Here is a 20,190-nt window from a genome sequence, read left to right as displayed (position 1 = left end):
GGCAGGACTTTTACTTTCTGACCCCTGGATTGTCCACCTCTGATGATTAACATATAACACTTTCATTGTGCAAAAACAGAGCAAATAACGTTTACATTATCAAAGAACATTTCCACTTCAGTCCAGCGAATTCAAGCACTCTCAAAACTCCCATAATAATCTCTAGAGCTGTTTACACTGTGAAATTAATATCTATCTTACATTCGCACATCTTCACTTTGTTGTTTCTGATGAGATAATTAGCCAGAGACTGACGAAGCAGTGTTTCGGCGGTGACTCACCTGAACGCCTCTGATTGGTCCTTGTGTTCATGAACTCAACACAATAGTACAGGACTGGTTATAATGCGCAGCGCTTTAAAAACGTCTGCGCCAGCCAGCGAGATCTGAGTTTAGCTGCTGCTGGTGATGTTTTATATGCATAGTTTACAGGACAAACTGCGCATTTCACCCACAGATGTTTGGTGTGATATGACTCCAAATTTAGAGAGGCCAAGCCCCCCTACGCCCCCCAGAACCGCCCCTGCTGACGATACGAAGCGCAATGATCGGTCTGTGCAAGAGACTGAACATTATCATTACCTGTAAACATCTGAAACAGTGGCTGGAGCTACAGATATACATGTTACTCAATCAAAACTCATTACACTGGCTTACTGCTTTTTGCAGAATCAAGTTTAATGTACTTTTAGTGGTACATATATATCTCATAATGGCCTGTCGCCAAAATAGCTGGCAAATATGTTGGTCAAAAATAAAGCAAAGAGAGCTGTAAGATAGCCAGGTTACTAACAGCGAGGGTGAGACAGTAGATGGCGCTGCAGCCTGAAGAGCACTCGCAGCACGCGCTCTGCGCTCCATTACTTCCGCCTTCCGGAACACCCAGGAAGACCAATCGAGCTGAATCATCGCGCTCAGTGGACAGTCGCCTGCTTTACAGCAAATATGGTGAGAAATGATCATATATTGCGCTCTAACCTACACGCGCTCTTCTGGTGGACAGTGTGTGTTCTAGTGGTGTAGGATGTGCTTGCAGTGCCAGTGTGATGCTCTGTGTGGTGTAGTGCGGGAATGATGAGCGTGAGTAAGCAGAACTCACTCGATACACATTAAACATCTCTCTCTGACTGTGTGTTATATGCTGCAGTCTGAACAGATGCACTCGAGCTAACATTAGAGACAGAGTTCAGGTTAAACTCTCTCGCTCTCTGACTGTGTGTTATATGCTGCAGTCTGAGCAGATGCACTCGAGCTAACATTAGAGACAGAGTTCAGGTTAAACTCACTCGATACACATTAAACATCTCTCTCTGACTGTGTGTTATATGCTGCAGTCTGAGCAGATGCACTCGAGCTAACATTAGAGACAGAGTTCAGGTTAAACTCACTCGATACACATTAAACATCTCTCTCTGACTGTGTGTTATATGCTGCAGTCTGAGCAGATGCACTCGAGCTAACATTAGAGACAGAGTTCAGGTTAAACTCACTCGATACACATTAAACATCTCTCTCTGACTGTGTGTTATATGCTGCAGTCTGAGCAGATGCACTCGAGCTAACATTAGAGACAGAGTTCAGGTTAAACTCACTCGATACACATTAAACATCTCTCTCTGACTGTGTGTTATATGCTGCAGTCTGAGCAGATGCACTCGAGCTAACATTAGAGACAGAGTTCAGGTTAAACTCACTCGATACACATTAAACATCTCTCTCTGACTGTGTGTTATATGCTGCAGTCTGAGCAGATGCACTCGAGCTAACATTAGAGACAGAGTTCAGGTTAAACTCACTCGATACACATTAAACATCTCTCTCTGACTGTGTGTTATATGCTGCAGTCTGAGCAGATGCACTCGAGCTAACATTAGAGACAGAGTTCAGGTTAAACTCACTCGATACACATTAAACATCTCTCTCTGACTGTGTGTTATATGCTGCAGTCTGAGCAGATGCACTCGAGCTAACATTAGAGACAGAGTTCAGGTTAAACTCACTCGATACACATTAAACATCTCTCTCTGACTGTGTGTTATATGCTGCAGTCTGAGCAGATGCACTCGAGCTAACATTAGAGACAGAGTTCAGGTTAAACTCACTCGATACACATTAAACATCTCTCTCTGACTGTGTGTTATATGCTGCAGTCTGAGCAGATGCACTCGAGCTAACATTAGAGACAGAGTTCAGGTTAAACTCACTCGATACACATTAAACATCTCTCTCTGACTGTGTGTTATATGCTGCAGTCTGAGCAGATGCACTCGAGCTAACATTAGAGACAGAGTTCAGGTTAAACTCACTCGATACACATTAAACATCTCTCTCTGACTGTGTGTTATATGCTGCAGTCTGAGCAGATGCACTCGAGCTAACATTAGAGACAGAGAAACTCACTAACTCACTCGATACACATTAAACATCTCTCTCTGACTGTGTGTTATATGCTGCAGTCTGAGCAGATGCACACATTAGAGAATTAGAGACAGAGTTCAGGTTAAACTCACTCGATACACATTAAACATCTCTCTCTGACTGTGTGTTATATGCTGCAGTCTGAGCAGATGCACTCGAGCTAACATTAGAGACAGAGTTCAGGTTAAACTCACTCGATACACATTAAACATCTCTCTCTGACTGTGTGTTATATGCTGCAGTCTGAGCAGATGCACTCGAGCTAACATTAGAGACAGAGTTCAGGTTAAACTCACTCGATACACATTAAACATCTCTCTCTGACTGTGTGTTATATGCTGCAGTCTGAGCAGATGCACTCGAGCTAACATTAGAGACAGAGTTCAGGTTAAACTCACTCGATACACATTAAACATCTCTCTCTGACTGTGTGTTATATGCTGCAGTCTGAGCAGATGCACTCGAGCTAACATTAGAGACAGAGTTCAGGTTAAACTCACTCGATACACATTAAACATCTCTCTCTGACTGTGTGTTATATGCTGCAGTCTGAGCAGATGCACTCGAGCTAACATTAGAGACAGAGTTCAGGTTAAACTCACTCGATACACATTAAACATCTCTCTCTGACTGTGTGTTATATGCTGCAGTCTGAGCAGATGCACTCGAGCTAACATTAGAGACAGAGTTCAGGTTAAACTCACTCGATACACATTAAACATCTCTCTCTGACTGTGTGTTATATGCTGCAGTCTGAACAGATGCACTCGAGCTAACATTAGAGACAGAGTTCAGGTTAAACTCACTCGATACACATTAAACATCTCTCTCTGACTGTGTGTTATATGCTGCAGTCTGAGCAGATGCACTCGAGCTAACATTAGAGACAGAGTTCAGGTTAAACTCACTCGATACACATTAAACATCTCTCTCTGACTGTGTGTTATATGCTGCAGTCTGAGCAGATGCACTCGAGCTAACATTAGAGACAGAGTTCAGGTTAAACTCACTCGATACACATTAAACATCTCTCTCTGACTGTGTGTTATATGCTGCAGTCTGAGCAGATGCACTCGAGCTAACATTAGAGACAGAGTTCAGGTTAAACTCACTCGATACACATTAAACATCTCTCTCTGACTGTGTGTTATATGCTGCAGTCTGAGCAGATGCACTCGAGCTAACATTAGAGACAGAGTTCAGGTTAAACTCACTCGATACACATTAAACATCTCTCTCTGACTGTGTGTTATATGCTGCAGTCTGAGCAGATGCACTCGAGCTAACATTAGAGACAGAGTTCAGGTTAAACTCACTCGATACACATTAAACATCTCTCTCTGACTGTGTGTTATATGCTGCAGTCTGAGCAGATGCACTCGAGCTAACATTAGAGACAGAGTTCAGGTTAAACTCACTCGATACACATTAAACATCTCTCTCTGACTGTGTGTTATATGCTGCAGTCTGAGCAGATGCACTCGAGCTAACATTAGAGACAGAGTTCAGGTTAAACTCACTCGATACACATTAAACATCTCTCTCTGACTGTGTGTTATATGCTGCAGTCTGAGCAGATGCACTCGAGCTAACATTAGAGACAGAGTTCAGGTTAAACTCACTCGATACACATTAAACATCTCTCTCTGACTGTGTGTTATATGCTGCAGTCTGAGCAGATGCACTCGAGCTAACATTAGAGACAGAGTTCAGGTTAAACTCACTCGATACACATTAAACATCTCTCTCTGACTGTGTGTTATATGCTGCAGTCTGAGCAGATGCACTCGAGCTAACATTAGAGACAGAGTTCAGGTTAAACTCACTCGATACACATTAAACATCTCTCTCTGACTGTGTGTTATATGCTGCAGTCTGAGCAGATGCACTCGAGCTAACATTAGAGACAGAGTTCAGGTTAAACTCACTCGATACACATTAAACATCTCTCTCTGACTGTGTGTTATATGCTGCAGTCTGAGCAGATGCACTCGAGCTAACATTAGAGACAGAGTTCAGGTTAAACTCACTCGATACACATTAAACATCTCTCTCTGACTGTGTGTTATATGCTGCAGTCTGAGCAGATGCACTCGAGCTAACATTAGAGACAGAGTTCAGGTTAAACTCACTCGATACACATTAAACATCTCTCTCTGACTGTGTGTTATATGCTGCAGTCTGAGCAGATGCACTCGAGCTAACATTAGAGACAGAGTTCAGGTTAAACTCACTCGATACACATTAAACATCTCTCTCTGACTGTGTGTTATATGCTGCAGTCTGAGCAGATGCACTCGAGCTAACATTAGAGACAGAGTTCAGGTTAAACTCACTCGATACACATTAAACATCTCTCTCTGACTGTGTGTTATATGCTGCAGTCTGAGCAGATGCACTCGAGCTAACATTAGAGACAGAGTTCAGGTTAAACTCACTCGATACACATTAAACATCTCTCTCTGACTGTGTGTTATATGCTGCAGTCTGAGCAGATGCACTCGAGCTAACATTAGAGACAGAGTTCAGGTTAAACTCACTCGATACACATTAAACATCTCTCTCTGACTGTGTGTTATATGCTGCAGTCTGAGCAGATGCACTCGAGCTAACATTAGAGACAGAGTTCAGGTTAAACTCACTCGATACACATTAAACATCTCTCTCTGACTGTGTGTTATATGCTGCAGTCTGAGCAGATGCACTCGAGCTAACATTAGAGACAGAGTTCAGGTTAAACTCACTCGATACACATTAAACATCTCTCTCTGACTGTGTGTTATATGCTGCAGTCTGAGCAGATGCACTCGAGCTAACATTAGAGACAGAGTTCAGGTTAAACTCACTCGATACACATTAAACATCTCTCTCTGACTGTGTGTTATATGCTGCAGTCTGAGCAGATGCACTCGAGCTAACATTAGAGACAGAGTTCAGGTTAAACTCACTCGATACACATTAAACATCTCTCTCTGACTGTGTGTTATATGCTGCAGTCTGAGCAGATGCACTCGAGCTAACATTAGAGACAGAGTTCAGGTTAAACTCACTCGATACACATTAAACATCTCTCTCTGACTGTGTGTTATATGCTGCAGTCTGAGCAGATGCACTCGAGCTAACATTAGAGACAGAGTTCAGGTTAAACTCACTCGATACACATTAAACATCTCTCTCTGACTGTGTGTTATATGCTGCAGTCTGAGCAGATGCACTCGAGCTAACATTAGAGACAGAGTTCAGGTTAAACTCACTCGATACACATTAAACATCTCTCTCTGACTGTGTGTTATATGCTGCAGTCTGAGCAGATGCACTCGAGCTAACATTAGAGACAGAGTTCAGGTTAAACTCACTCGATACACATTAAACATCTCTCTCTGACTGTGTTATATGCTGCAGTCTGAACAGATGCACTCGAGCTAACATTAGAGACAGAGTTCAGGTTAAACTCACTCGATACACATTAAACATCTCTCTCTGACTGTGTGTTATATGCTGCAGTCTGAGCAGATGCACTCGAGCTAACATTAGAGACAGAGTTCAGGTTAAACTCACTCGAGCCTGCAGACGGTACACAGATAGTTATAATATGAAGTATATCAGTGTGTGTCGTGCTGGTTTTAATATTCATTAACGCAATCTCATTGTGTCCGGAGCGGAGTTTGCGCATTACAGGAACTAAAAGTGTGCCCAACATAGGCTTTTCTTTATTTAACTTTATTGTCTTACTCTTCGTGAAATATGCCCTTGTGGGAAAAAAGTACATTTTAGCACACTTTAAAGAGTTGTTTGTTGAATCTACTGACAAACATTTATGGTAAAAACTCAAATATACCTCAGTGTAATTTCTATTGAAGCGTGTAAGTCATGTATGTAAACACATTTGTTTTAAATTGTTTTAAATGTATTTGCACTGTAGCACATTCAAAAAAAGTAATTTTTAACAAAACACTATTTAAAACTTTATTATGCGAGTAAACTCATCAAAACAATTAGTATATCTGAAGAATGACCAGATAATTAAAACAATAATTTAAAATGTTCTTTACAGTAAACGTTTAGTTTGACATTACCTGACAGAAGTGCACTTTCTACAAGTGTAGATAAGTTAGTGGTTGTCATGAAAGCGAGCAGTGATTAGATGTAGACTGCACATGACATTCAGTGCACTTCTTTTCTCAAGGATGAACGGAGCATTTCTTCACCAGATTCTCTGCTATGAATGAATGAGTTTGATAGAGTGTAGATGTTCCAGATGCTGATTCAGTCACTGTGTTGATTTGTGTCCAGTTTCGTAACCAGTATGACAACGATGTGACCGTGTGGAGTCCTCAGGTAACTACACGCCTCATTCCTCAGCCGTCTGGAGCTGCTGGTGAAGTGTTGTTAATCTGGGGTCTGTGTGCAGGGCCGCATTCATCAGATCGAGTATGCGATGGAGGCAGTGAAGCAGGGCTCGGCCACCGTCGGACTCAAGTCTCGCTCTCACGCTGTCCTTGTGGCCCTCAAGGTACTCTCACAGCACGTCTGAGTCATGTGTGTGCTTGACGTGAGCTTCAGAAACCTGTGTGTTTGCAGAGAGCTCAGTCTGAGTCACGTGTGTGCTTGACGTGAGCTTCAGAAACCTGTGTGTTTGCAGAGAGCTCAGTCTGAGTCACGTGTGTGCTTGACGTGAGCTTCAGAAACCTGTGTGTTTGCAGAGAGCTCAGTCTGAGTCACGTGTGTGCTTGACGTGAGCTTCAGAAACCTGTGTGTTTGCAGAGAGCTCAGTCTGAGTCACGTGTGTGCTTGACGTGAGCTTCAGAAACCTGTGTGTTTGCAGAGAGCTCAGTCTGAGTCACGTGTGTGCTTGACGTGAGCTTCAGAAACCTGTGTGTTTGCAGAGAGCTCAGTCTGAGTCACGTGTGTGCTTGACGTGAGCTTCAGAAACCTGTGTGTTTGCAGAGAGCTCAGTCTGAGTCACGTGTGTGCTTGACGTGAGCTTCAGAAACCTGTGTGTTTGCAGAGAGCTCAGTCTGAGTCACGTGTGTGCTTGACGTGAGCTTCAGAAACCTGTGTGTTTGCAGAGAGCTCAGTCTGAGTCACGTGTGTGCTTGACGTGAGCTTCAGAAACCTGTGTGTTTGCAGAGAGCTCAGTCTGAGTCACGTGTGTGCTTGACGTGAGCTTCAGAAACCTGTGTGTTTGCAGAGAGCTCAGTCTGAGTCACGTGTGTGCTTGACGTGAGCTTCAGAAACCTGTGTGTTTGCAGAGAGCTCAGTCTGAGTCACGTGTGTGCTTGACGTGAGCTTCAGAAACCTGTGTGTTTGCAGAGAGCTCAGTCTGAGTCACGTGTGTGCTTGACGTGAGCTTCAGAAACCTGTGTGTTTGCAGAGAGCTCAGTCTGAGTCACGTGTGTGCTTGACGTGAGCTTCAGAAACCTGTGTGTTTGCAGAGAGCTCAGTCTGAGTCACGTGTGTGCTTGACGTGAGCTTCAGAAACCTGTGTGTTTGCAGAGAGCTCAGTCTGAGTCACGTGTGTGCTTGACGTGAGCTTCAGAAACCTGTGTGTTTGCAGAGAGCTCAGTCTGAGTCACGTGTGTGCTTGACGTGAGCTTCAGAAACCTGTGTGTTTGCAGAGAGCTCAGTCTGAGTCACGTGTGTGCTTGACGTGAGCTTCAGAAACCTGTGTGTTTGCAGAGAGCTCAGTCTGAGTCACGTGTGTGCTTGACGTGAGCTTCAGAAACCTGTGTGTTTGCAGAGAGCTCAGTCTGAGTCACGTGTGTGCTTGACGTGAGCTTCAGAAACCTGTGTGTTTGCAGAGAGCTCAGTCTGAGTCACGTGTGTGCTTGACGTGAGCTTCAGAAACCTGTGTGTTTGCAGAGAGCTCAGTCTGAGTCACGTGTGTGCTTGACGTGAGCTTCAGAAACCTGTGTGTTTGCAGAGAGCTCAGTCTGAGTCACGTGTGTGCTTGACGTGAGCTTCAGAAACCTGTGTGTTTGCAGAGAGCTCAGTCTGAGTCACGTGTGTGCTTGACGTGAGCTTCAGAAACCTGTGTGTTTGCAGAGAGCTCAGTCTGAGTCACGTGTGTGCTTGACGTGAGCTTCAGAAACCTGTGTGTTTGCAGAGAGCTCAGTCTGAGTCACGTGTGTGCTTGACGTGAGCTTCAGAAACCTGTGTGTTTGCAGAGAGCTCAGTCTGAGTCACGTGTGTGCTTGACGTGAGCTTCAGAAACCTGTGTGTTTGCAGAGAGCTCAGTCTGAGTCACGTGTGTGCTTGACGTGAGCTTCAGAAACCTGTGTGTTTGCAGAGAGCTCAGTCTGAGTCACGTGTGTGCTTGACGTGAGCTTCAGAAACCTGTGTGTTTGCAGAGAGCTCAGTCTGAGTCACGTGTGTGCTTGACGTGAGCTTCAGAAACCTGTGTGTTTGCAGAGAGCTCAGTCTGAGTCACGTGTGTGCTTGACGTGAGCTTCAGAAACCTGTGTGTTTGCAGAGAGCTCAGTCTGAGTCACGTGTGTGCTTGACGTGAGCTTCAGAAACCTGTGTGTTTGCAGAGAGCTCAGTCTGAGTCACGTGTGTGCTTGACGTGAGCTTCAGAAACCTGTGTGTTTGCAGAGAGCTCAGTCTGAGTCACGTGTGTGCTTGACGTGAGCTTCAGAAACCTGTGTGTTTGCAGAGAGCTCAGTCTGAGTCACGTGTGTGCTTGACGTGAGCTTCAGAAACCTGTGTGTTTGCAGAGAGCTCAGTCTGAGTCACGTGTGTGCTTGACGTGAGCTTCAGAAACCTGTGTGTTTGCAGAGAGCTCAGTCTGAGTCACGTGTGTGCTTGACGTGAGCTTCAGAAACCTGTGTGTTTGCAGAGAGCTCAGTCTGAGTCACGTGTGTGCTTGACGTGAGCTTCAGAAACCTGTGTGTTTGCAGAGAGCTCAGTCTGAGTCACGTGTGTGCTTGACGTGAGCTTCAGAAACCTGTGTGTTTGCAGAGAGCTCAGTCTGAGTCACGTGTGTGCTTGACGTGAGCTTCAGAAACCTGTGTGTTTGCAGAGAGCTCAGTCTGAGTCACGTGTGTGCTTGACGTGAGCTTCAGAAACCTGTGTGTTTGCAGAGAGCTCAGTCTGAGTCACGTGTGTGCTTGACGTGAGCTTCAGAAACCTGTGTGTTTGCAGAGAGCTCAGTCTGAGTCACGTGTGTGCTTGACGTGAGCTTCAGAAACCTGTGTGTTTGCAGAGAGCTCAGTCTGAGTCACGTGTGTGCTTGACGTGAGCTTCAGAAACCTGTGTGTTTGCAGAGAGCTCAGTCTGAGTCACGTGTGTGCTTGACGTGAGCTTCAGAAACCTGTGTGTTTGCAGAGAGCTCAGTCTGAGTCACGTGTGTGCTTGACGTGAGCTTCAGAAACCTGTGTGTTTGCAGAGAGCTCAGTCTGAGTCACGTGTGTGCTTGACGTGAGCTTCAGAAACCTGTGTGTTTGCAGAGAGCTCAGTCTGAGTCACGTGTGTGCTTGACGTGAGCTTCAGAAACCTGTGTGTTTGCAGAGAGCTCGGTCTGAGTCGTGTGAGTGCTTGACATGAGCTTCAGAAACCTGTGTGTTTGCAGAGAGCTCAGTCTGAGCTGGCTGCTCATCAGAAGAAGGTCCTGAACGTGGACAGTCACGTGGGCATCTCCATCGCAGGACTGACGGCCGACGCCAGACTGCTCTGGTAAATCACGAGCCAGCGTTTCGTACAGATCTACTCACATTCTGATGAAAACAGGCTGCAAGGCCTCAAATACATTCTGCTCTTATTTAACAACATACTGATTTAGGGCCTGATAAAATCCATTATATTTCTTTCCAAATTCCGTTTTTCCGTTAATCACTGTTAATATTTGTAGACTCTGTTTTAATGGTTAAATACAGTCTTATTGATCAAAAATCATGTGTAATTAATTGAAATCACGAAACTTACAATTAAATTTATTGCTACCAAATTCTGTTTTCTGGATTCCATTTTAATGGTTTCATTGACTTTTAATAATCAAAAGCATCTCTAATTAACTGATTTAATAAGAAATATATAATTTTTTCCCCCATAAATACTATGTTGTTTATTTGCTTTTTTTCTGCTAAATAAATTCTGGTAAATAATTTTTCTGGTTTATATTCCTTTAAAAAATAATGTTTAATAATAATTTTAGTAGTAGTACCAAGTAATGTTTCCGTCACACTTTCTTCAAGTTAAACAGAATTTTTGTTTTGCTGGGTTGTTGTGAAGACCTAGGTTTCTGTTTGTATATGACATGATAGTTTTTCTCTAGAAAAGAAGCGTTCAGTAACACATGAACAATCTCTAGAACTGCCACTTCATGAGCAATGTACTCCTATATTAAGGCGGCAGAGCTTCAGTATTTGTGTAGTAAGATTTTCCAAATTCCATGGCGTTCTGCATTATATAGTAAATTCCGTTTTTATGACTGGGTTCCGCAGTTCACATTTTCCGTGTCATGGAAATCACTGTCCAGCATCAGTGTCCAGCTGGCGATCACAGCCTTGTTTTTATCCAGGTTCTTGAATGTGCTTGTGCTCATCAGTGTCTCACTTGCCTGTCTCTTTCTGAAAAGCAACTTCATGCGGCAGGAGTGTCTGGACTCTAGGTTTGTCTTCGATAGACCTCTTCCTGTGTCTCGACTGGTCTCGCTCATCGGAAGCAGTATCCTTTTAGCCTGTCGCTCTGGAGAGCTGCAAAAGCCACTTTGCATCCCGTCTGCTATGTTTCCTGAGCACATGTTCCCTCAGAGACCCAGGTTCCCACGCAGCGCTACGGCAGACGGCCTTATGGAGTGGGGCTACTGATCGCAGGATATGATGTGAGTGCTGAGATCACAGAGCGTGTGTGTGTGTTCAGTGGTGTGTTCAGTGATGGAGTCTTGCTGTTTTTGTGACTTTAGGACATGGGGCCGCACATCTTCCAGACATGTCCCTCAGCTAATTACTTCGACTGTAAGGCCATGTCGATCGGCGCTCGCTCGCAGTCGGCTCGCACGTACCTCGAGAGACACATGGAGGCCTTCCTGGATTGTGTGTTATCAGCAAACACTTTACACTGTGAACACAGTAGATCACACCTTAAACTTGTCCAAAACTATTCTAAACTGTGGTTTTCTCTCTTTTTATGATTATGCAGGCAGTTTTTAAGCTAATGCATATTTGTACTTGTAAAAACACAATGATTACAAATAAATGAAAATGTACCATAGCTTACATTTATATTAAATGCAGTTAGCTGAACTTCAGAATGCTTTTTGACCCACTGAGGTAAGACACAGGTAATTTAATTATCTTTTAAATATGGTTAAAATGTAAGATTTGAAGTACACTAAAAGTCAGCACAGTTTCTGTTCAGCACTAGTACACTCAGTACAATCAAGCATGCATTTACGTGAAGAGGTTGTCTGAGCGCAGTTCTGTTCTTGTCTGCAGGTAATCTGAATGATCTGGTGCAGCACGGTCTGCGTGCGCTGCGCGAGACTCTTCCTGCTGAACAGGATCTGACCACAAAGGTTTGACCCTTCATCCGGTCGCTGTACTTGTGCTCATTACCGCTGTGACACTGCTGACTGCTCCTTTCCTCTAGAACGTGCTGACTGCTCCTTTCCTCTAGAACGTGTTGCGCTCGTTACCGTTCTGACACTACTGACCGCTCCTTTCCTCTAGAACGTGTTGTGCTCATTAACGCTGTGACACTGCTGACAACTCCTTTCTACTAGAACGCGCTGACCGCTCCTTTCCTCTAGAACGTGCTGACTGCTCCTTTCCTCTTAGAACGTGTTGCGCTCATTACCGCTGTGACACTACTGACCGATCTTTTCCACTAGAATGTGTTGCGCTCATTACCGCTGTGACGCTGCTGAATGCTCCTTTCCTCTAGAACGTGTTGCGCACATTACCGCTGTGACACTGCTGACCGCTCCTTTTCTCTAGAACGTGCTGACCGCTCCTTTCCTCTAGAACGTGTTGCGCTCATTACCGCTGTGACACTACTGACCGCTCTTTTCCTCTAGAACGTGTTGCGCTCATTACCGCTGTGACACTACTGACCGCTCTTTTCCTCTAGAACGTGTTGCGCTCATTACCGCTGTGACACTACTGACCGCTCTTTTCCTCTAGAACGTGTTGCGCTCATTACCGCTGTGACACTACTGACCGCTCTTTTCCTCTAGAACGTGTTGCGCTCATTACCGCTGTGACACTACTGACCGCTCTTTTCCTCTAGAACGTGTTGCGCTCATTACCGCTGTGACACTACTGACCGCTCTTTTCCTCTAGAACGTGTTGCGCTCATTACCGCTGTGACACTACTGACCGCTCTTTTCCTCTAGAACGTGTTGCGCTCATTACCGCTGTGACACTACTGACCGCTCTTTTCCTCTAGAACGTGTTGCGCTCATTACCGCTGTGACACTACTGACCGCTCTTTTCCTCTAGAACGTGTTGCGCTCATTACCGCTGTGACACTACTGACCGCTCTTTTCCTCTAGAACGTGTTGCGCTCATTACCGCTGTGACACTACTGACCGCTCTTTTCCTCTAGAACGTGTTGCGCTCATTACCGCTGTGACACTACTGACCGCTCTTTTCCTCTAGAACGTGTTGCGCTCATTACCGCTGTGACACTACTGACCGCTCTTTTCCTCTAGAACGTGTTGCGCTCATTACCGCTGTGACACTACTGACCGCTCTTTTCCTCTAGAACGTGTTGCGCTCATTACCGCTGTGACACTACTGACCGCTCTTTTCCTCTAGAACGTGTTGCGCTCATTACCGCTGTGACACTACTGACCGCTCTTTTCCTCTAGAACGTGTTGCGCTCATTACCGCTGTGACACTACTGACCGCTCTTTTCCTCTAGAACGTGTTGCGCTCATTACCGCTGTGACACTACTGACCGCTCTTTTCCTCTAGAACGTGTTGCGCTCATTACCGCTGTGACACTACTGACCGCTCTTTTCCTCTAGAACGTGTTGCGCTCATTACCGCTGTGACACTACTGACCGCTCTTTTCCTCTAGAACGTGTTGCGCTCATTACCGCTGTGACACTACTGACCGCTCTTTTCCTCTAGAACGTGTTGCGCTCATTACCGCTGTGACACTACTGACCGCTCTTTTCCTCTAGAACGTGTTGCGCTCATTACCGCTGTGACACTACTGACCGCTCTTTTCCTCTAGAACGTGTTGCGCTCATTACCGCTGTGACACTACTGACCGCTCTTTTCCTCTAGAACGTGTTGCGCTCATTACCGCTGTGACACTACTGACCGCTCTTTTCCTCTAGAACGTGTTGCGCTCATTACCGCTGTGACACTACTGACCGCTCTTTTCCTCTAGAACGTGTTGCGCTCATTACCGCTGTGACACTACTGACCGCTCTTTTCCTCTAGAACGTGTTGCGCTCATTACCGCTGTGACACTACTGACCGCTCTTTTCCTCTAGAACGTGTTGCGCTCATTACCGCTGTGACACTACTGACCGCTCTTTTCCTCTAGAACGTGTTGCGCTCATTACCGCTGTGACACTACTGACCGCTCTTTTCCTCTAGAACGTGTTGCGCTCATTACCGCTGTGACACTACTGACCGCTCTTTTCCTCTAGAACGTGTTGCGCTCATTACCGCTGTGACACTACTGACCGCTCTTTTCCTCTAGAACGTGTTGCGCTCATTACCGCTGTGACACTACTGACCGATCTTTTCCACTAGAATGTGTTGCGCTCATTACCGCTGTGACGCTGCTGAATGCTCCTTTCCTCTAGAACGTGTTGCGCACATTACCACTGTGACACTACTGACCGATCCTTTCCTCTAGAACTTGTTGCGCACATTACCGCTGTGACACGACTGACCGCTCCTGTCCTCTAGAACGTGTTGCGCACATTACCGCTGTGACACTGCTGACCGCTCCTTTTCTCTAGAACGTGCTGACCGCTCCTTTCCTCTAGAACGTGTTGTGCTCATTACCTCTGTGACAATGCTGACCGCTCCTTTCCTCTAGAACGTGCTGACTGTTCCTTTCCTCTAGAACGTCTTGTGCTCATTACCACTGTGACACTGCTGGACGCTCCTTTCCTCTAGAACGTGCTGACCGCTCCTTTCCTCTAGAACGTCTTGTGCTCATTACCGCTGTGACACTACTGACTGCTCCTTTCCTCTAGAACGTGTCTGTTGGGATTGTGGGGAAGGACATGGAGTTCAGCATCTATGACGACGATGCTGTGGCGCGGTTCCTGGAGGGTCTGGAGGAGCGGCCACAGAGACGGGTGAGGGTTATTCCAGGTGTCTGCAGGTTTCTGAGCGTGAGTGATGTGCTGATATTGTTTGTGGACCGCAGGTGGCCCAGCCGGCTGATGAAGCGGCTCCAGCTGTACCTGATGAAGCCATGGAGCACTAACACGTGCCTCTCCAGCTCTGACTGCAGCTTCTCTGCCTCACACAAACCTGTAACATTTAAACCTTTTTCTATCTCTGAGTTTAAGAGCAATAAATCTGTCTTTGTTTCTTTCTGAGTGTTTTTGTGCTTTTTCATGGAGACTGTACAGCAGTGATATTATTTAATAATTACCCTCCAAGTCCTGATACCCATTTCACTCTCGATCAGACTGACATGACCACAGTCTGTTTGAAGCTTCTCTGCTCCTTAAACATGTTTCATGTTCATCACCCTAAGCCCTTCTTTGCCTATAGTAGAAAGTGGAAATACATTTTTCAAAAATAAGTGATTGGTTGGATTGTCTGTAATTTCATTAATATGACTAAATTGCTGGACCCTTCTAGAATATTTAGTGAACTGTCATTGATTATGAGCAGTTGTGATTGGCAGTGTTGGGGAAAGTTACTTTTAAAAGTAATGCATTATTGTGTTACTCCCTAAAAAAGGAACTTAATTGTTATGTAGTTACTATTTTGGAAAGTAATGCGTTAACTTTTTTTTATCTGGGCTGGGTATACTTACTGTCAAAGTGAAAGGCTGAAGGACATGTCTATTCCCGTCTGTACAGAAGCTTTGAGCTGTGCTGCTGATCTGGATTGCATGAAGAATAGGATGCAGGAGAAGAAAGTTAACATTCTTCAGTAATAACAATACAATAAAAAATACAAATGTTATGTATTACTTACTAGAATTAATTACCAGTTGTTTACTACAGTAGTCAACATTTGAAGTGGATCAAAAAAGTTAATCAAAGTTGTCCTAAGACCAGTATTTGGTTTGAAGAAATTTGATGAAAGGTTTAGATCCTCTTTAAATGTTTAGTTGAATTGGATCATTAAAGGACAGCAGCAAAGACATTAGTTAATAAAGTGGGATTTATTTCCACAGCGCCTCGGCACTTACTCCTGAATTCTCAACATGCTGTCAGTCAATTCATGGAAAATTAAGCAACTGAACTAGCATTACTTATTTGAAAAAGCAACTCAAAGTAATTACTTGAAACTGGCCTTACTCCCAACTCTGGTCTTTGTGTCTGGCAGACTGACAGGCACGATATGAAATCAATGAGCAAGCAGATCAAGTTACCAGAGTATAATACCCTCCACAGATCTGAAGACCCCGTCAGTTCTTGCATTTAAAGGTTAGAAGCAAGTGGTGATCAGAATGAGATTAGTAACAAATAAATGACAAAGTCGATTTTACTGATGGAGCAGGAATTGTGTTCTGCTGCAGTAAGCCTCTGGGATCGAGTCAATGGCACGGGAATGTCCACATAAATTATGCCAGAGCTCAGTTTGAGAACAACAGGTCTACTCTTCCACACAGTTAAGTTTTATTCCATTACAGCCCTGTTTACACCTGCTATTAAGATCGAGAATAGAGCCTCTGTAAAGCAGGAAAAACCCCCCGAGGTCTTTATGGAAATGAATGTTTTGAAAACCACTCTTAAGCTCAGGTGCACGACACAATGCAGATGTGTTGTGAAAGAGTTCATGACAGACCAGAGATCTTCATATCAGCTCATGTTTTCATATGAGGGGACACAGCTGGGAGTTCAGTATCGCTGTATCCATCATCCGCTCACTGATGAACTCTCAATAACTAATGAAGATGCAAGTCGCTGGATGGAGAACCAAAGAAATAAACAGCAGGTGTGTGCTTGTGGTGTTTTATTAACACAAAATACAGCAGTCAATGACACGCAAACATGCAAGTATGAAAAGAATATAAATTAATCAAAAACAATAAAAGCATCAATCACAATGTTTACTGCACAGAAGCAAAACTAAACGGATTTACAGTCGGAGGTTTCGGTAATCATGTGAAAACTCTGAAAATGAACAAAGAAAAACGTTTACTTCAGACCTGTTAAATGAGTTTGTGGTACATTACAAGTTGTTTTCTTTAGGTGATGAATTTTATGTAAATATAGAGTATATAATATTTGATTCTGCAGTTGACAGGATGATCAGAAGTTTTGTGCTGAATGCAGCGGCTCAGTAGAAACGTCCTGCAGCTAAAATGTTTTCTGAACACAAGAACTCTGCATGTTGTTCACATTACGAACACAGGCTGAGGTTCCTGTACAATAGACAGGATATTGATCATTCATACTCGTGTGATATGTTGACACAGCTGCTCCTTCCTGTGAGTCTCAAACATGTCCACTGAGAGACAGCTAGCGCTCAATGTAAGGTGAAAGTGTCCATGCAGCAAACCCATATTCAATAACGCCAAGCATGGTTATTATTTAGATGGTTCATTGTTTGTTTCTCTGCCTGATGACGCTGTGTTCTGACACTGAGCTGGGTGTGATGTCACTTCCTGTTTGAGTGTCTGCCTCTGGCTGTGATTGGCTGGTGGAGTCACTCAAAGACAGGTCCTCCATTTTTGTGTTTGTGTTGACATCTGTCCTCTCAGGATCATGGCTCTCTCTCATCTGAACATTTGTGCTCACGGGAGGTGAATGAACACAACAGAAATGGTCTTTCCCACCGTTGTCAGGAAGATCTGTGAAAATAAAATGCTTCATTCGTGATTAAAGGCTGCGAGGATGTGTCAGTGGTTTCCGAGCATAACATGAAGTGATGTGTGCATCTCACCGGAGCCGTGGGCGTCTGCTGGGATGGTGTCCACGAAGCGGCCCTCCTGCATGATGCGAGTGATCTCCTGCAGCTGATGCAGCAGCTTCTGCTCCTCATCCACGGCCACCGCTCCTGCCACACTGCCAACACACACGCCACACGCTCACGTCACGTCACATGAAAACACACACACACACAGAGCGAGAGAGATGCACACCTGTCAGAGCCAGCACTGGCTGCAGAAATTATCCTCTCGATCACGTCCTTTGTCTCATTCAGTCTGTCCTGCAGCTGAGCCAACTCAAAATCAGCTGAGAGAGAGACAGATCTGTTACTCAACACACACAGAAACAGCAGATCATCAATGTAAAGCTGTTTAAAAGTGACACAGTGTCCAGGTTGTGTGTTCGTGTTCGTACTTATTTTCCTCTTCATGTTTTCGGATCTGACTGCAGCGAATCGGCTCTCTGGAGGTTTGGTTGTTTTGCCTTTGGAAGTGATCTTTAACAGACACAAACAAACTCCTAGTTACAAATATGGTAGAACTTCTACCACAAAAGACTGCTTTGTAAGTAATCTTCCTGATTTATCTCAATTCCTTAGCATATCCAAAACCTCAGAACAACTTGATGATGTAACAGAAACTATGGACTCTCTCTTTTCTAGCATTTTAGATACAGTTGCTCCTTTACGCTTAAGGAAGATTAAGGAAAACAGTCCGACACACTCACGCACTTCTTAGAGAAAAATGGTATCTGTGAGGATTTCCAGTCAGGATTTAGACCGTATCATAGTACTGAGACTGCTCTCATTAGAGTTACAAATGACCTGCTCTTATCATCTGATTGTGGTTGTATCTCTCTATTAGTGCTATTGGACCTTAGCGCTGCTTTCGACACTATTGACCACAACATTCTTTTGAATAGACTAGAAAACTTTGTTGGCATTAATGGAAATGCATTAGCATGTTTCAAATCGTACTTGTATGACCGCCATTCAAACTCCAGCTGGTCCAAAATGCAGCAGCTAGAGTTCTTACTAGAACCAGGAAGTATGACCATATTAGCCCGGTTCTGTCAACACTGCACTGGCTCCCTATTAAACATCGTATATATTTTAAAATCTTGCTTATTACTTATAAAGCCCTGAATGGTTTAGCACCTCAGTATTTGAACGAGCTCTTCAGAATCCAATCACTGAGGATGCTTGTTAAATTAGTGAGGGTGCTGTAACCTTAATCTATCTATCTAGCTTAGCACCCCTGTAGAACCGGGCCTGATTATAGTCCTTCATGTCCGCTACGATCTCAAAACTCAAAACTTGATAATGCCTAGAATATCAAAATCAACTGCGGGTACTTGTTACATCGTAAGAAGAAATGCATCTATGCTAATTTTGTTTCTTTCTTATTCCGAGGTCACCGTAGCCACCAGATCCAGACTGTATCCAGATCAGATGGTCACTGCAGTCACCCGGATCCAGTACGTATCCAGACCAGATGGTGGATCAGCACCTAGAGAGGACCTCTACAGCCCTGAAAGACAGTGGAGATCAGGACAACTAGATGAGCCCCAGAGACAGATCCCTTGTAAAGACCTTGTCTCAGACGGCCACCGGGACAAGACCACAGGAACCAGATGAGTCCTCTGCACAATCTGACTCTGCTGCAGCCTGGAACTGAACTGCTGGTTTCGTCTGGCCAGAGGAGAACGGCACACTGTTTTCCTATTTTAATACTGTAAAGCTGCTTTGACACAATCTGCATTGTAAAAAGCGCTATATAAATAACGGTGACCTGACTTGACAAACACATGTCACCTGAGCCTCGGCTGAAGCGTCTGAAATGCAGGAGCGCCGTCTCACCTTGAACAGAATGTAGAGGATGTACAGTAAGATGCCGAAGCCGTAGATGGGGATGATCTGGCCTGCGAGGTTGGACTTTCCTCCAGTGCCGGCTCCTTTGGCCTGGGCGATGGCCTCGGGGTTGTGCATTCTGGAGAAGCGCTGCTGCTCCTCGGACACAGATACAGCCGGTCTGTGAGGCGTGGGAGGAGAATGACCTGCGGACCCTTCGGGAGACATTTACACACAGCCGTCAGTGTAATAATTCATTCAGCTGGATCCTGTTCATAATCATCAAAGCTCTCTTTCATCTCATCATATAACTAGCATTATTCACATACTCTTCCACATAAACAGAGCACCACTGATTGTATATTTAAAAACCATTCAAATACGTTTCATGTCAAGTTGTGTTTCAGTACGTGTACATACAACTCCTCACTTCAGGACAGCTAACATGGAAACCGATACATTATGATCACAGTATCAGAGAATGACGATAACGCTCTTATCGGAGTATAATAACTCTTATCGGAGTATAATAACGCTCTTATCGGAGTATAATAACTCTCTTATCGGAGTATAATAACTCTTATCGGAGTATAATAACGCTCTTATCGGAGTAAAATAACTCTCTTATCGGAGTATAATAACGCTCTTATCGGAGTATAATAACTCTTATCGGAGTATAATAACGCTCTTATCGGAGTATAATAACTCTTATCGGAGTATAATAACGCTCTTATCGGAGTATAATAACTCTTATCGGAGTATAATAACTCTCTTATCGGAGTATAATAACTCTTTTCGGAGTATAATAATGCTCTTATCGGAGTATAATAACTCTGTTATCGGAGTATAATAACTCTTATCGGAGTATAATAACGCTCTTATCGGAGTATAATAAC

At 44.4% G+C, this 20,190-nt stretch overlaps 2 protein-coding genes across 2 annotated transcripts; one reads left to right on the top strand and one right to left on the bottom strand.

Annotated features, from left to right (window-relative positions):
• The first annotated feature begins 819 nt into the window (after window positions 1-819).
• LOC107575934 (proteasome 20S subunit alpha 1) lies at window positions 820-14,928 on the top strand. Its single transcript, XM_016262241.1, has 10 exons — window positions 820-947; window positions 6,711-6,755; window positions 6,829-6,930; window positions 9,988-10,091; window positions 10,993-11,081; window positions 11,168-11,238; window positions 11,320-11,449; window positions 11,852-11,931; window positions 14,581-14,685; window positions 14,757-14,928. Exons 1-10 carry the CDS (start codon window positions 945-947, stop codon window positions 14,814-14,816), a joined length of 789 nt encoding a protein of 262 aa, XP_016117727.1. The 5' UTR covers window positions 820-944; the 3' UTR covers window positions 14,817-14,928.
• Window positions 14,929-16,768: 1,840 nt separating this feature from the next.
• Window positions 16,769-19,570, bottom strand: LOC107575932 (protein RIC-3). Its single transcript, XM_016262240.1, is given in 5 exon segments — window positions 16,769-17,366; window positions 17,459-17,572; window positions 17,656-17,751; window positions 17,860-17,941; window positions 19,304-19,570. Coding segments are annotated over 5 exon segments (762 nt in total). The 5' UTR covers window positions 19,523-19,570; the 3' UTR covers window positions 16,769-17,115.
• Between the last annotated feature and the right edge of the window lie 620 nt (window positions 19,571-20,190).

This window comes from Sinocyclocheilus grahami, unplaced genomic scaffold (genome assembly GCF_001515645.1).
Source record: "Sinocyclocheilus grahami isolate Dianchi unplaced genomic scaffold, SAMN03320097.WGS_v1.1 scaffold3019.1, whole genome shotgun sequence".
In the NCBI taxonomy this organism is placed as follows: domain Eukaryota; kingdom Metazoa; phylum Chordata; class Actinopteri; order Cypriniformes; family Cyprinidae; genus Sinocyclocheilus; species Sinocyclocheilus grahami.
Note: the sequence above shows the minus strand (reverse complement) of the source record. Positions and strands in the feature narration are given on the sequence as shown.

Bases quoted from the DNA above. Each gene is read 5' to 3' on its own strand.
- LOC107575934 (XM_016262241.1), top strand. The intron at 6,756-6,828 runs GTAACTACACGC...GTCTGTGTGCAG, and splicing joins TGACCGTGTGGAGTCCTCAG to GGCCGCATTCATCAGATCGA. The intron at 11,239-11,319 runs GTGAGTGCTGAG...TTGTGACTTTAG, and splicing joins TACTGATCGCAGGATATGAT to GACATGGGGCCGCACATCTT.